This window comes from Hydra viridissima, unplaced genomic scaffold (genome assembly GCF_058129835.1).
Source record: "Hydra viridissima isolate aposymbiotic clone 2 unplaced genomic scaffold, HvirCarnegie_v1 scaffold_114, whole genome shotgun sequence".
NCBI classification, from domain to species: Eukaryota; Metazoa; Cnidaria; class Hydrozoa; order Anthoathecata; family Hydridae; genus Hydra; species Hydra viridissima.
In genome coordinates, this window is record NW_028324381.1 from 12,489 (window position 1) to 29,204 (window position 16,716).

The 16,716-nt window shown below is 35.4% G+C and overlaps 1 protein-coding gene across 3 annotated transcripts; it reads left to right on the forward strand.

The window, feature by feature from the left end:
• Nucleotides 1-9,034: 9,034 nt before the first annotated feature.
• LOC149875893 (uncharacterized) lies at nucleotides 9,035-16,321 on the forward strand. 3 transcript variants are annotated; one of them, XM_090076066.1, is made up of 5 exons: nucleotides 9,035-9,107; nucleotides 12,361-15,180; nucleotides 15,414-15,479; nucleotides 15,739-15,795; nucleotides 15,954-16,321. In XM_090076066.1, exons 2-5 carry the CDS (start codon nucleotides 12,390-12,392, stop codon nucleotides 16,271-16,273), a joined length of 3,234 nt encoding a protein of 1,077 aa, XP_089932192.1. In that variant the 5' UTR covers nucleotides 9,035-9,107; nucleotides 12,361-12,389; the 3' UTR covers nucleotides 16,274-16,321. The 3 variants fall into 3 exon arrangements, with proteins under 3 accessions (XP_089932192.1, XP_089932194.1, XP_089932193.1); XM_090076068.1 differs by having other exon boundaries at nucleotides 9,054-9,101; XM_090076067.1 differs by lacking the exon at nucleotides 9,035-9,107 and having other exon boundaries at nucleotides 9,550-15,180.
• The last annotated feature ends 395 nt before the right edge of the window (nucleotides 16,322-16,716 follow it).

Consider the following 16,716-nt stretch of genomic DNA (forward strand, 5'->3'; position numbering starts at 1 on the left):
TTGTCTTTTTGAGTTTTGTATTTTGTGATGTCAAGCTACATAATTTAAACTTAAAAGAAGAAAACTAGGCTAACTTTTCTTTGAAAAATTGTTCAAAAACTACCTTACACCGATAGAGATAGCTCACGAATTTAAAAAGTTGCATCTATTCATCTTCTTCTTCAGCAAAGTAAAGCTTTTTATGCACTTTTACTCTCTAACTTACCTATATTTGCGTAAAGGATTTTATTTAATTCAATTTAAACATAACTAGTAGAATATTATGTTGTTGGTTTTGTATGCAGCCTAACTTTAGTTTCATCTATATTTTATTTTGCGTTTATCTTATATTTTATCTTGTCTTTTTGAGTTTTATATTTTGTGATGTCAAGCTACATAAGCTAAACTTTAAAGAGGAAATTTACGCTAACCTGTCTTTGAAAAACTATTCAAAAACTACCTTTAACAAAGTAGCGAGGCTTTTTATGCGCTTTTACTCTCTAACATACCTATTTTTGCGCAAAGGATTTTATTTAATTCAATTTAAACATGCCTAGTAGATTATTATGTTGTTGGTTTTTTATGCAGCCTAACTTTAGCTACATCTATTTTTCATTTTACGTTTGTCTTATATTTTATTTTATCTTTTTGTGTTCTGTGATGTCAAGCTACATAAGCTAATGTTAAAAGAGGAAAGCTGCGCTAACCTTTCTTTGAAAAACTATTCGAAATCTATTTTTGAGATAATCTAGATTTAAAAGAGGAACACTACGCTAATTTTGCTTTGAAAAAACTCTCGAAAACTAACTTATTCGATAGAGATAGCACACAAATTTAAAAAATTGTATCTACTCATCCACTTCTTCTACAGCAAAGTACTGAGGCTTTTTATGCACTTTTATTCTCTAACATACCTATATTTGCGCAAAGGATTTTATTTAACTCAATGTAAACATACATAGAAGAGTATTGTTACCCGTTTGTTTTATGCAGCCTAACTTTAGTTTCATCTATACATTATATTGCGTTTACCTTATATTTTATCTTGCCTTTGTTAGTTTTGTGTTTTGTTATGTCAAGCTTCATAATCTAATCTTAAAAGGGGAAAACTGCGCTAACTTTTCTTTGAAAAAGTACTCAAAAAGGACCTAAATCGATATAGATAGCTCACAATTTTAAAAAGTTGCATATAGTCATCTTCTTCTTCAGCAAAGTATCGAGGCTTTTTATGGATTTTTACTCTAACTTTCCTATATTTGCGCAAAGGACATTATTTAATTCAACTTAAACATGCCTAGTAGATTATTATGTTGTTGGTTTTTTATGCAGTCTAAACTTTGTTACATCTATATTTTACGATTAACTTATATTTTATCTTGCCTTTTTGAGCTTTGTGTTCTGTGATGTCAAGCTACATAGTCTAAACATAAAAGAGGAAAACTACGCTAAACTTGCTTTGAAAAACTATTCAAAAACTACCTTTAACAAAGTAGCGAGGCTTTTCATGCACTTTTACTCTCTAACATACCTACATTTGCGCAAAGGATTTTATTTAATTCAATTTAAACATGCCTAGTAGATTATTATGTTGTTGGTTTTTTATGCAGCCTAACTTTAGTTTCATCTATATTATGTTTTAGGTTTATCATATATTTTATCTTTTCTTTTTGAGTTTTGAGTTTTGTGATGCCAAGCAACTTAAGCTAAACTTAAAAGTGGAATGCTACGCTAACCTTTCTTTGAAAATCTATTCATAAACTACCCTAGACAAAAGCTAGATTTAAAAGAGGAAAACTACACTATTTTTACTTTGAAAAAACTTTCGAAAACTACCTTAATCGATAGAGATAGCACACGATTTTAAAAAATTGCATATAGTCATCCACTACTTCTGCAGCAAAGTAGCGAGGCTCTTTATGCACTTTTTCTCACTAGTTTGCTTATATTTACGCAAAGGAATTCATTTAATTCAATCCAAACATATATAGAAGATTATTATGTTACGATTTTTTTTTTCTTTTATGCAGCCTAACATTTATTTCACCTACATTTTATTTTACGATTAACTTTTATATTACCTTTCCTTTTAGTGTTTTGTGTTTTGTGATGTCAAGCTACATAAGCCAAACTTTAAAGAGGAAAACTACGCTAAGCTTTCTTTGAAAAACTATTCAAAAACTACCTTAAACAAAGTAGCGAGGCTTTTTATGCACTTTTACTCTCTAACATACCTACATTTGTGCATAGGGTTTTATTAGATTCTAGTAGGTTATTACGTTGTTGTTTTTTTATGCAGTCTAACTTTAGCTTCATCTATATTTTATTTTACGTTTATCTTATATTTTATTTTGTCTTTTTGAATTTTGTGTTTTGTGATGTCAAGCTACATAAGCTAAACTTAAAAGAGGAAAGCTACGCTAACCTTTCTTTGAAAAGCTGTTCAAAAACTACCTTAGACATAATCTAGATTTAAAAGAGAAAGACTACGCTATTTTTGCTTTGAAAAATCTTTCGAAAACTACCTTAATCGATAGAGATAGCACAGGATTTTAAAAAGTTGTATCTAGTCATCCACTTCTTTCACAGCAAAGTAGCGAGGCTTTCTATGCGCTTTTACTCTCTAACATACCTATTTTTGCGCAAAGGATTTTATTTAATTCAATTTAAACATGCCTAGTAGATTATTATGTTGTTGGTTTTTTATGCTGCCTAACTTTAGCTACATCTATTTTTCATTTTACGTTTGTCTTATATTTTATTTTATCTTTTTGTGTTCTGTGATGTCAAGCTACATAAGCTAATGTTAAAAGAGGAAAGCTGCGCTAACCTTTCTTTGAAAAACTATTCGAAATCTATTTTTGAGATAATCTAGATTTAAAAGAGGAACACTACGCTAATTTTGCTTTGAAAAAACTCTCGAAAACTACCTTATTCAATAGAGATAGCACACAAATTTAAAAAATTGTATCTACTCATCCACTTCTTCTTTTTATGGATTTTTACTCTCTTATTTACCCAAATTTGCGCAAAGGACTTTACTTAATTCAACTTAAACATGTCTAGTAGATTATTAAGTTGTTTGTTTTTTATGCAGCCTAACTTTAGTTTCATTTATATTTTATTTTACGTTTATCTGATACTTTATCTTGTCTTTTTGTGTGTTGTTTTGTCAAGCTACATAAGCTAAACTTAAAAGTGGAAAAGTACGCTAACCTTTCTTTGAAAATCTATTCAAAAACTGCCTTAGACATAAGCTAGATTTAAAAGAGGAAGACTACGCTATTTATGCTTTTAAAAAACTTTCGAAAAATACCTTAATCCATTGAGGTAGTGCACGAATTTACAAAGTTGTATCTAGTCATCCACTTCTTCTATAGCAAAGTAGCGAGGCTTTTTATGCACTTTTGCGTTCTAATTTATCTCTGTTTACGCATATGGTTTTTGTTTATTTCTATGTAATGATATACAAAAGAGTATTTTGTTAAAGATTATGCTGCAGGAGCTGCGTAAAAAAACTCTGGCGACCTTTCCTTAAGAAAAAAGCAACTGAAAGACATGTGCGCCTTAGAAAATTCAAATCGCGATTCACCAAATTAAAAGACGAAAAGAACGACCTTTAAAAGCTCTCACTAGACATTTGTGTTTATGATAGGCAATGCAGTTTTTGATTTTATGCAGCCTAACATTTGTTTCATCTATATCTTATTTTACGTTTATCTTATACTTTATCTTGCCTTTTTGAGTTTAGTATTTTGTGATGTCATGCTAAATAAACTATACTTTGCTAATTTTTATTTGAAAAAATATTCAAAAACTACCTGAATTATAAGCTAGATCTAAAGGAGGAAAACTACGCTAACTTTTCTTTAAAAAAAATATTTAAAAACTACCTTAAACATAAGCTATATCCAAAAGAGGAAAACTATGCTAACTTTTCTTTAAAAAAATATTTAAAAACTACCTTAAACATAAGCTAGATCTAAAAGAGGAAAACTACGCTAACTTTTCTTTGAAAAAATACTCAAAAACTACCTTAAACATAAGCTAGATCTAAAAGAGGAAAACTACGCTAACTTTTCTTTGAAAAAATACTCAAAAACTACCTTAAACATAAGCTAGATCTAAAAGAGGAAAACTACGCTAACAATTCTTTGAAAAAATATTCGAAAACTACCTTTAAACATGATTTAGATTTAATAGATGAAAACTACGCTAACATTTCTTTGAAAAAACATTCAAAAACTACCTTTAAACATGATTTAAATTTAATAGATGAAAACTACGCTAACATTTCTTTGAAAAAACATTCAAAAACTACCTTTAAACATGATTTAAATTTAAAAAAGGAAAACTACGCTAACATTTCTTTGAAAAAATATTCAAAAAGTACCTTAATCGAAAGAGATAGCACACGAAATTAAAAAGTTGCATTTAGTCATCCGTTTCTTCTTCATCAAAGTAGCGAGGCGTTTATGCACTTTTTATTCTCTAAGTTATCTCTACTTACGCAAATGGCTTTTGTTTATTTCAATGTAAAACTTTTCAAAAGAGTATTTTGTTAAAGATTATGCTGCAGGGGCTGTGTAAGAAAACTCTGGTGACCTTTCTTTAAGAAAAAGCAACTAAAGTAGATGTGCGCCTAAGAAAATCCAAATTGCGATTCACTAAATTAAAAGACATATACAACAAACTTTAAAAGTGAAACTATTTTTACAAGCGTATTTGGTAAAGATGAAATGTTCTTATGACATTTTAACGTTACGAAAGGGATTTTCTTCTGTTCAAATATTTATTACAATTTAAAGTGTTAAATAATGTTACAGAAACGACCTAAAACGCCTGTTGTATTAATTTAAACGAACAAAATAGATAAAAAAAAAGAAAAACTATCATTAAAAAAAAAAAAGTAAAAAAAGAAAAGAAATAGAAGTTGAGGAAAAATAAAAATAAGAACTTCTAACAAAGAGCTCTTCTTTTTATTTTTCAGATTTTAGATGCTTAATTCCTTGAATGAAAAGTTGAACTGATGACTCACTACTAAGGTTGTTCCTAGCCTTCCGTTCTCAAACTAGGCCATTCTGAGAGGCTGTTTGATTAAGTACCGTTGATAGTAGTATCGCACGTAAGAGACTTCTAAAACTCTGATTATTATTAATTCCTGGAATGAAGAGATGACTTCATACTCACTAACGAGGTTGTTCTTAGCCATCCGTTCTTAAACTAAGCAAAACAGTGAAGTTGTTTGATTAAGTATCACAGTTTGCTGATTTGCACATGCACCATTGCCGAAACTGTGATGCTTGGTTCCTTGATTGGATTGAAGAAGCTCATCACCATGCATTTTACAAGCTGTCCGTTGTTATGTTTTGCAATTCAGTGGTTCTGTTTTGCAATTCATTTTCTGTTTGTTTAAGTATCATCGATGGTGGTGTCGTGCATGCAAACTTTCCGAAACTCTGATGCTTGTTTTTCTTGAATGGAGAGATGAGCTTATACTTTAGGTGACTTTTAAAACTGCAGTAATTAGTGCCTCGAATGGAAAAACGAACTCATTCATTACAGACCAAGGTTGTTCCTGGCCATCCGTTAACATATTAGGCAACAGTACAGCGAAGCTGTTTGTTTTACAAGCTTTTGTCGTTTCGAGAAATCACTACATTAAGCATTCGATGGTGATACACGACTGATGGCCAGGTTCTGATTTTCGAATGAAAAGAAGAGTCGCATCCGACCACCGGTCGGCTTTCGACGCAAAACAGCTGTACACACTCGTCCAACGATCCAGTGACTAACTGTTGCAACGAGAAAGTTAGCTTTATTTGTCGTGCAGATTGTCCGCTTTGACGTAAAATGCTAGAAATTTGCTGAACGCTCGGTTTGCGCCGCCCAAGAGTCATTCTGTTTCTGCGTTGCCAGCGTCTGTCGGCTAAATACAACTGTAGACTCCGCGCAAGCTTTTTCACCGCAAAAGTTGTACAGAGCCACACCGAAGGCTAAAATCGACTTTAAGGTCGAAGGTTAAAATCGACCCTAGAGGTTTGAAAACGACGTCACGAAATTTTCAAGACATCATCGAAGAAAATTACGGCGGCCAGATGCAACTCTTAGTACTAACTCTACTAATCTTAGTACGTTAAGCATTCCAGTCGAGAGATCAGACGTTTTTTCGTCACCTAAGAGACCGGCCGATGCGTTTGCGACGCTGCGGAAAGAAAGAAGATGGCAAACCACAGGGTTGTTACCGTAACAAACCTCCGTGAGTACCTCCATCTCGAGTGGCTTTTGAAGAAACGTTCGTTTTAAACTCAAAGGGATGGTTGTTAAAGCTCACAAACGCCTGGTTAACGATTTTCTAACGGCAGACACCGTGTTTACAATGGATACAGACCGATTAACTGAGCCCAAAGCGCAAGATCTATCAGAAAACTCCTCTAGGTCGATGCAACGAGACGACTAGACACGTGCGTCTAAAGGCATTTTACAATTGAAGGACGCCCCTCGTGGGCCCTTTAACCTTAACACTAAACTCCTGCTTGATATCCTCGTCCCCAGGTTTCCAAACCGTAACCCCAACCCCCTCTAATCCTAACCCCCTTACCCTCTAACTCTCCCCCCTCAAAAAAACAAAAAACATAAAAAAGCAAACAAAACGAAAAAAAAACTTGCTTCCCTCCTCACTTTTAGCTCTAGGATGCAACACCTTTTTGCCGCCCTCCGCTAGAAGGGAGTAGGGAGTAACGAAAGCTTGACATCAAAGTAGCGTTTCGTATGAGATTTGTTTGCCAAAATTTGAGCGTTTTTAAAAAAGCCAAGACTTCGTCAGAGGGGTTTCTTCTTTTCTCCTAAAGCTATCGATCGATTAAAAAGCTCAAAGCAAAGAAATTCAAAACAAAATACAAAAACGGGAAGTTTTAGTTTCTGCACCACAAGCCAAGCACTAGTTCAAACTGGAGATAATAAAAGGAAATCGAATGATCTCACTTCTCAAACCACTGAGCTGCCATTGGTCGGCAGTCTCTTGTTTGGAGACCATTGAGCTGCCATTGGTTGGCTGTTTAATCGTTGCGATTGGTCGGCAGTTTTATCGTTGGAGACCATTGAGAGATATAAAAGGAATTTTTTTTTTGAGCACAACATTAAACGTTAAATCGTTAGATGTTGTTATAAAGGCACCATTAGAATGCGATGTCCTCAAATATTTTCCTCGATATTTTAATAAGTAAACAAAAACAAAACTAAGTCTTGCAACTGGCGAAAACTTTCAATAAGCAAACAAAGCAACAACTTTCCTTTCGAGTTTTTTACATTTTAAACAAAAGACAAACAAAGAAAAAAAAAAAACAAACAAAAACAAAAACAAAAACAAAAAAACAAAACAAAAACAAAACAGAAAAGGGAGAATGAGTGAGTCGACTGATTTCGCTCAACTGTCTTAAACGAGAAGTCATAAACGTTTGCTTGTGCCAGCAAGTTGCAAATTAAGTTGTAAATGAACTGCACCGCAAAAGCTTAACCACAGTTTATTAAGCATATTAAGCCTTTGCTGACATGTTAAGACATTTTAAGCCTTTGCTATTATCATGAGGCTTTTGCTCCACGAGCCAAAAAAGTACGCTAGAGTTGACAAACTGCATCGCGGTCGAAAAGTGTAATTACGCCAACACTTTTATCCGTTTTAAGCATTTCGTTTTCGCACGAACAACAATTAAAGCAGCTCGTTGAGCTTAACGACGTTCGTATTTTTTTTCGAAGCCAAAACTTCGGCTATAAGTAGAATGAAGAGGCACTTCGAAAAACAACAAAGCTGTTCGCAGTCGATAGCAACGAGCGACAACATCTCTGCGAGTCTGGCATCAAGGTAAACAGTTTTTTTTTACATTTTCATTTGTAAGTGCCACTTTTGTGTACATTATGTATTCAAAAATTTCTTGCTGACGCTAGATTTTTCGTTTTCAATGAACAACAGTTGCAACCTCTAGTCGTTTGCTAAAACAGCTTGCTAGGACAACCAAATCAATCATATGTTGTGAAAATTTCTTTTTGTTCAACTGACTAAGGAAGATCGAGCGAACGCTTTTTTTTTTATAACTTGTTTGTATCATATTGCTATTAAGAAAACAGCGTTGTGTATACTAAACGTGACATAATTGGCAATTATCCGTAACTAAAAATAAGATAGAAATTACAAACTTGATACCATATTTTAATTACTCTAACAAAACTAGACGTCATCGCGTGAGAAAATAAATGTTCATAACACATAACCTATTTTTTTGTTTTTTTTTTCTTCTCTTTTTTCCTTTTAATCTCTTTTCTTTCGTCCAAAAAGCGTTTTGATTTTTGCCTCGCCACAAGCGATGAAATCGATAAAAAAACCTGCTCGGACATTCTCAATTCTCAACAACAAAAGCAATCAAAGTTCTAGCTCTCGAGCACGTGCGCCGACAGGTTGATGAAACCGTTCAAATATGCTCGATCGCTAGAATTTAAAGAAAGAAACAAGCCAGAAACAAACCAAAATAAAAAAAACAAAAACAAAAATGGACATCTTTAGAACGCTTAAATTTTATAAAATATTTTCCTCTGCGTTTTTAACCAGCTAAACTGTCGTAAAGTTTTTTCGGTGCAGTTCATTTAAAAAACTTAGTTTTCAACTTTTAAACGTTTTAGACTTCTCGTTTAAGGCAGTCGAAAGAAATGAGTCGACTCACTCTCTCTCTCCCTATTCGGTTTTGTTTTTGTTTATTTGTTTTTGTTTTTTCTTCGTTTGCCTTCGTTTGCCTTTGTTTGCTTTTGGAAAAGTTGTCGCCATGCGAGACTTAGTTTTTTTTTTTTTTTGCTCAAATTGAGCACAAGTGAGTTTCTAGTCTTGAAAGTGTGCAAAGTGTGGGCCAATCTGGTGGCTGGAGTGATGACACGTGAATGCTGGAAATTCCAGACTTTGAGCGGATTCAGCGTACATAGAAAGAAAATGTAGCATTCACGTGGGTCTCTCCTAAGCGTGCCATTGGTCGGTCTGCTGTCCTTAAGTACCCCCCTCCCCCCCCTCAACGTCACGTTTGCTCAACTTTCTCGGTCTTTGGCGCCCAGAGAAAGCTTGAGGAAGGATAAAAAATGGCGAGGTTTCGGTACTGCGTTTTCTGTTTTTCTTATTTGTTTTTGTTTGTTTGCTTGTTTGTTTGTTTGTTTGTTTGTTAATTTTTTTAATTTTTTTTTTTTTGTTTGTTTGTTTCGTTCGTTTGTTTGTTTGTTTGTTTCGTTTGCTTCGTTTGTTTTGTGATGTTTTGTTTTCCCTTCTTGATGGCACAAAACAGAAGCAAACAAGACTTTCGGTTATATTCGGTTATATTCGGTTCAATAAAAGTTTGTTGGTTTCTGCACAACAACAACAACAACCACAACAACAAAAGTCCCTCTGTCCCTCAAAAGCAGTTTCTCCTCTGTCCTAAAGAAGAGCCTCTTTGTAATCGATCTTGTCTGAATGCAGCTCTCCTTTTGCCTACAGGTTTTTATTCCAACCCTTTTGTTGTTGTTAGTGCCATGTTGTTGTTATTGTTATACTCTGTAAAAGCAGTTGTTGCTGTTGTACTTGTTTGTTGTTTCTAAAGACACTGTTGTTGCTGCTGTTAGCGCTGTTAGTAATCACCCACTTGGCTTGTATTTTTGTTTCTTGTTTTTGTTTTTTGTTTTATTTATAAACACTCTCTGAGTAAGTGATGCTGTTGCTGTTGTTGTTGTTACAGTTGCAATGAGTGTTTGTTAATGTTCCCCCACTTGGCTTGTACTTTTGTTTTCTGTTTTGTTTTGTTTTTTTTTTGTTTTTGTTTTTTTTTTCTCAACACTCTCTGAGTAAGTGATGCTGTTGCTGTAGTCGTTGTTATAGTTGCAATGAGTGTTTGTTAATGTTCACCAACTTGGCTTGTTTATAATCTATTTTATTTTATCAACACTCTCTGAGTCAGTGATGGTGTTGCTGTTGCTGTTGTCGTTATTATGCTTGCAATGGGAGTTGTTACTGTTCACCCACTTTGCTTGTTTTGTTTTTATTTCTTTATTTTATCAACACCCTTTGAGCCAGTGATGCTGTTGCTGTTGTTGTTGTTATAGTTGCAATGAGTGTTGTTAATGTTCACCCACTTTGCTTGTGTTTTTGTTTTTGTTTATCAACACCCTTTGTGTCAGTGATGCTGTTGCTGTTGTTCTTATTACAGTTGCAATGAGTGTTTGTTAATGTTCACCAACTTGGCTTGTTTATAATCTATTTTGTTTTATCAACACTCTCTGAGTCAGTGATGCTGATGCTGTTGTTGTTATTGTGCTTGCAATAAGTGTTGCTAATGTTCACCCACTTTGCTTGTTTTGTTTGTGCTTTTGTTTTTGTTTATCAACACCCTTTGAGTCACTGATGCTGTTGCTGTTGGTGTTATTATAGTTGCAATGAGTGTTAATGTTCACCCACTTTGCTTGCTTTGTTTGTTTGTTGCTTTTTTTTTTTATCAACACCCTGCGAGTTAGTGATGCTGTTGCTGCTTTTGTCATTTTACTTGTATTTATAGTTGTTACTGTTCAGCCACTTTGCTTGTTTTTTAATCTGTTTTATTTTATCACCACTCTCTGAGTCAGTGATGATGTTGCTGATGCTGTTGTTGTTATTTTACTTGCAATGATAGCTGTTACTGTTCAGCCACTTTGCTTGTTTTGTTTGTTTGTTTGTTTGTTTTTTTTATCAATATCCTCTGAGTAAGTGATGCTGTTGCTGTTGTTGTTGTTATAGTTGCAATGAGTGTTTGTTAATGTTCCCCCCCTTGGCTTGTACTTCTGTTTTCTGTTTTGTTTTGTTTTTGTTTTTTTGTTGTTGTTTTTTTCTCAACACTCTCTGAGTAAGTGATGCTGTTGCTGTAGTCGTTGTTATAGTTGCAATGAGTGTTTGTTAATGTTCACAAACTTGGCATGTTTATAATCTATTTTATTTTATCAACACTCTCTGAGTCAGTGATGCTGATGCTGTTGTTGTTATTATGCTTGCAATAAGTGTTGTTAATGTTCACCCACTCTGCTTGTTTTGTTTGTGCCTTTGTTTTTGTTTATCAACACCCTTTGAGTCACTGATGCTGTTGCTGTTGGTGTTATTATAGTTGCAATGAGTGTTAATGTTCACCCACTTTGCTTGCTTTATTTGTTTGTTGCTTTTTTTTTTATCAACACCCTGCGAGTTAGTGATGCTGTTGCTGCTTTTGTCATTTTACTTGTATTTATAGTTGTTACTGTTTAGCCACTTTGCTTGTTTTTTAATCTGTTTTATTTTATCACCACTCTCTGAGTCAGTGATGATGTTGCTGATGCTGTTGTTGTTATTTTACTTGCAATGATAGCTGTTACTGTTCAGCCACTTTGCTTGTTTTTTTTTTGTTTTTGTTTTGTTTGTTTGTTTGTTTGTTTTTTTATATATCCTCTGAGTTAGTGATGCTGTTGTTGTTATTATGCTTTCAATGAGAGCTGTTACTGTTCACCCACTTTGTTTGTTTATAATCTGTTTTATTTTATCAACACTCTCTGAGTCAGTGATGCTGATGCTGATGCTGTTGTTGTTATTATGCTTGCAGTGAGAGTTGTTACTGTTCACCCACTTTGCTTGCTTATTGTCTATTTTATTTTGTCAACACTCTCTGAGTCAGTGATGCTGATGCTGATGCTGTTGTTGTTATTATGCTTGCAATGAGAGTTGTTACTGTTCACCCAATTTGCTTGTTTTGTTTTTTTATTTGTTTTTTTGTTTGTTTTTGTTTTGCTTGTTTTTTTTTATCAATACCCTCTGAGTCAGTGATGCTGTTGCTGTTGTTGTTGTTGTTGTTATAGTTGCAATGAGTGTTTGTTAATGTTCCCCCACTTGGCTTGTACTTTTGTTTTCTTTTTTGTTATGTCAACACTCTCTGAGTCAGTGATGCTGATGCTGTTGTTATTATGCTTGCAATGAGAGTTGTTACTGTTGTAGTTATGTCTGTCATTTGTCCTTGTTAGCAAGTTCTATTTGCCCTCTCTTGCCTTTTTTCAACACAGTTTCTTTCTTTGAGTCATATGGTTGCGAGATCCTCTCAAACTCCATCTCTTTATTTATTTGTTTCTTTTTTTTTTTTTTTTTTCTCATTCTCCTTCTCATAATAGCAATCACTGCTGCCACCATGCATGTAATGCTAGTTGCTCTCATTCTTTTTCATTTGCTAGTGGAAACTTTGTTTCTTCTTGTTGCTCTCTTTTCTTTCTTTTTTCTCTTTTGCAGAGGATTCGAAAAAACACAGCTCTTCCCTGCAGTTGTAAACATTCCAGGATTCCAGGATGCAGGCAGAAGAAAAACACTCTCACTAACTGTCTTCTTTTTTTTAGCATAAACCGTTGCAAACAAACACCTGAACATGTCTTCTTCACAAGAAAACAACACTGTTGTTGCCCCTTCTCCGAACTCTAAAGCGAAAAAAAAGAAAAGAAGGCAGTCACAAGAACAGAGAGACTTAAAGCTCAAAAACAAAGTCAGGGCCGCATTAGTTGCAGCGTGTGGCTCCGTAAACAGGGTTGTACCTTTCTATGGTACCAAGAAGAGGTACGCTGTTAGCTGTCCGATGCCTTTGTGCAAACATTCCTCCACAAGCATTAAAAGACACTTGACTAAAAAAGATCATTCTTGGACTTTGGATGAAGCTTCCATCTTTTACTCTGCAATGGTCAGGAAGTTTCAGCATGCTCGTCTCGAACGCAAGTCCGGCTGTCCAAAACCTTACCCCTGTTTGCAATGTTGGAAGTATTACGACCGACTGGACATACACTTGAAAGAGACTCATTTCTACGATTCCAAGACGATCAAACAAAAGATTGCAGAGGCAAAGCGATACGACAACGACAAGCTCTATGTCCCTCAATTTATTCGACCTGCCTTCTTTGGTATTAAGCCAGTAGCTGAACAAGCGTCTGCATCAGGCTCTGCATCCTCTGCTCCTGGGCCTTCCTCCTCTTTTTCTTCTCCGGTTCTTTCCTCTGATCCTCTTTTAAGCTTGCCCTCATCAGTTGCTGGTTCGTCCGAGGCTCCTTCTGCAAACCACTGCACCTCTGTAGAAAACAAAGAGCTGAACACCGAATCCGTCCTAGACTCTGATTTTAATTCCTTAAAGCACTTGGTTTCCAACTCCTCCGTCTTGACAGAAGATAAGAGACTCTTGTTTCAGCTGGACAAAGATGCTTTTCACTTTTATTACCAGTCAGCAGATGAGCTCTTCAGAGATTTTGAAAAGTGGCTTGTGGTAGCCAACAACAACACTTTGTCACAAGCAAAGATCTACAAAAATGCAGTTGTTGAAATATTGACATGTTGTGACAGCACGCTGACGCTGCACCCGAACGCTCTCACCAATTCCAACGTTTTGGAGGATAGATACTTTTCCATGCACTTTAAAAACATTCAGCTCAATTCCAAGCTGAGTGAACTTGACCAAACAAAAGCCATGTCTTGTCACACGTTGTACAACCGCCTTGTCTACCTTTGTCTCCTGTTTCGTTTCAGTGAAGCCAGGAATGTCTATTTCGGACTTTCTCATGAGGCCATCCGACGTTTGCGCTGCAAGGTGGAGGAGTTACAAAAAGTGCTGAGGCCCTTTCGTTCTTTGAGGAGGAGCCTTGTGAAAAGCAAAAAATGCATCAACATCATCAATGTCAGTTTGCTGAACGAATATGGCAAGTCTGCATACGTAAGACAGTTAGTGGAATCGATTAGAAAGCCGTCTCTTACACCGACTAGAGACAATGCTGTGTCTCTACGAAACCATCTTCTGCTCTCTGTCACTGTAATTAACAGTTTAAGAAAATCTAACATTGCTCTTTTAAACATTAGAGACTACATGGCTGCTGAGAAGAGTGAGTGTGGATATTGCATTGTGCAAGAGCGCTACAAAACAGCATACAAGTACGGAGCCAAAAACATTCTAGTGCCGAACGACTTGAAAGTGTTGATCGATATTTATTTGCTGAGATACAGAGACCTTCTTGTCAACGACTCTCACTACATGGCTGCAGACACCAAGACTGTTTTGGAGTTGAGCGACTGCTACAGGCCCCTTTTTCCATCGATGAGACCCAACAAAGACGAATGTGTGACACTCGGTGCAACTAGAGTGCCTGTTTACCAGATGGGTTCCTCTGCTATCTCCTCTTGCCTGACGTCCTGCTTCAGAAAAAGCCAAGTAAACATTCCCATGAAGCGTCTTACTCCCACTTGCATTCGCGGTTCGATAGCCACTTACTTTGCCAACAACAGCAAAGAAGATCGCGAGCGGTTTGCTACACTCTACATGAAGCACAGCAGGAACACAATGGATAGCTTTTATGTGTCCCAGTGGAACGCTGCAGAGGAGTTGCGCTTTGCCCTGGGCATCGGACAGTCCTTCGGAGTCATAGAGTCTTTGACTGTTGAAAAGTCTGAGAGACCACCAAAGAAGGAGAAGGATGTGATGGACTGGCTCCAAACTAATGCAGAGGAGTACGGTTTTCATGAGGTTGAGGACATCTTTGAGGAAGATTTAGACTCCGGTTCTGACTCTGAAGAATGTGCTGCTACTTTCAGCTGTACCACAGTGGTTCCGTTTTCTCCAGCTGTAGAAAACAATGTTCCTTTAGAGGATAGCAACGACCATGCCGTAGATTTCTTGTGTGAACCTACCTCAACTCCTGTTTCGTCTGTTCCATCTGAACAAACAATCGCTGGTCCAGTTCTTGAACTATCCCCTGCTCTTGCACAACTAGTTCCTAACGAACAAGCTGTTTGTATGGATGTAGATCAGACTCTAGCTGTTCCTGTTGGCACAGCTTGTTCTCCTCTTGCATTAACATTATTTCCTGATGAACCGGATTTTATTGAACACCATGCAAAACTTTCTCCAGTTTACTTTAATGAGCAAGTGGTTGCCAAACCTGTTTCTGCTTCTCCTTCTCAGCAAGTCGCTTTCTGTCCTTCAAAAGAGGTCTTTTCTGTTCCTCTGACTCCTAGCCTTGTTGCTTTTCAGCAAACATTGGCCAAACCCAGTTTGTTTCTTTCATCTGATCCAGTTTCAGCTGTTCCTGTCCAACAGGCTGGTACTGTTCTTGCAAAGCAGCTCTCACCTTATGCTGTTCAATCTGTTGGTAGCCTATTTAGCCAAAGTCTTGCCTCTACATCCAGAGGTAAATTCTTTTTGATTTTTGATTTTTGATTTTTATGCAAATCTCAACACGCTTTCAAAAAATGAAAATGCCCAAATCAACTCCTTGCCCTATTGTTATTGTTAGAGCTGTAAAAAAAACAAAACAAAACAAAAAAACAACACAGAAGTGTGTATGTATTTGTTGCAGGACTAATTCTGTGATTGCTTAAATGTTTATACAAGTGAATGATACTAAAACTGATTATGTTTTAGAAGTAAAAGATCCAAGAAGAAAAAAAATCAAGTTGGAAATGCCATCTTTCACTCAAGAACTCATCGGTAATGTAAAACCTAATTTATACAAAGATATATAAACACAAACCTCTTCTTGCACAATTTCAGATGGTTAACTGTTAACAAAAACTAGCCATCATTGCTAAGTGCACTTTTAGAAAGTTGTGTCTACCCGATTTCTAATGATGAAGTTAGAAACATCACCGTTAGAAATCATGCACAGCTTGTTATCATCTCTAACACTTAGAAACTGTTGATGGTTTTTATGAATTAGAAAAATGAACATGGTTTTATTTTATTTCAGGATCAACTCAGCCAAGAACAAAGGAAAACAAAGCAGAAGTTAGCCAATGCCATTTAGGTAATCTTTCAAAAACCAGTTATTGCTATCAGTGCAAACAATAAGGTCAACAAAAAAAAAATAAATAAAAAAACAGAATAAATCTTGTCTTACTTCAGAACCAAATGAATATTTGATTTAATCACTTTGTGTTATGACTTGAGTTTGTAAAATTTTAGATGAAATAGTTGAAGAGCTGAATGCTTGCCCTGGCCACAACGAATGGTTCAACACCAGAAGTTTTCCACGATGTGCAGCTTTGGTGTTGGCATACATCTTGCAAGACGTGTTTACAGATGTAAGCTCAAGTTGCTCGTACAAAGATTACCTTGGCATCTTGGCAAATCATAGCAGTGACAAGCTCATTCATGTCTTGCAAAAGTACTCCTACCAAAGCCATATTAAAGACAAAATTAAAAACATGAAGCTAAAAATTCAAAAAGAGGGTAGTTTAGAAAAGTTTGTTCAATATGGCAATATCGTGAAACCATTTATGTAGTTTAGATAAGTTTGTTCAGTTTGGCAATAAAGATGGGCCTTTTGTGTAGTTTGTTTTATCTATGCTTTTGCAAATATTTTTATCTGTTTCGCTAAAGACATAATAAACAAGAAGTTCTGTTAAACTGTTCTCACATTTCTTATTTAAAGATAGTTCAAACTTTTTTTTATCTTTAAAAAAAAAAAAAAGAAGTCGTTTTGTTATTCTGTGAAAACTTTTAATAGAGTTGCATTTAGAATTACTTCTGATGTTTTTAAGAGTTTGTTAAAAAGCAAAATAATATTTCCTGTGATGTTAAACTGCATAAGTGAAATTTAAAAAAGGAAAACTGCTCCAACCATTTTTCGGAAAAAGAAATCAAAAAGTTCCTTATTTTAAAAGATCTAGACATCCATTTCTTCTTCAGCAAAATAGCGAGGCTTTTTTATGAACTCTTACTCTCT

Excerpts from the sequence above, each read along its gene's own strand:
- LOC149875893 (XM_090076066.1), top strand. The coding sequence starts at position 12,390 with ATGTCTTCTTCACAAGAAAACAACACTGTTGTTGCCCCTTCTCCGAAC. Across the intron at positions 15,181-15,413 it reads TCTTGCCTCTACATCCAGAG|AAGTAAAAGATCCAAGAAGA; the intron begins GTAAATTCTTTT and ends ATTATGTTTTAG. Across the intron at positions 15,796-15,953 it reads AGTTAGCCAATGCCATTTAG|ATGAAATAGTTGAAGAGCTG; the intron begins GTAATCTTTCAA and ends GTAAAATTTTAG.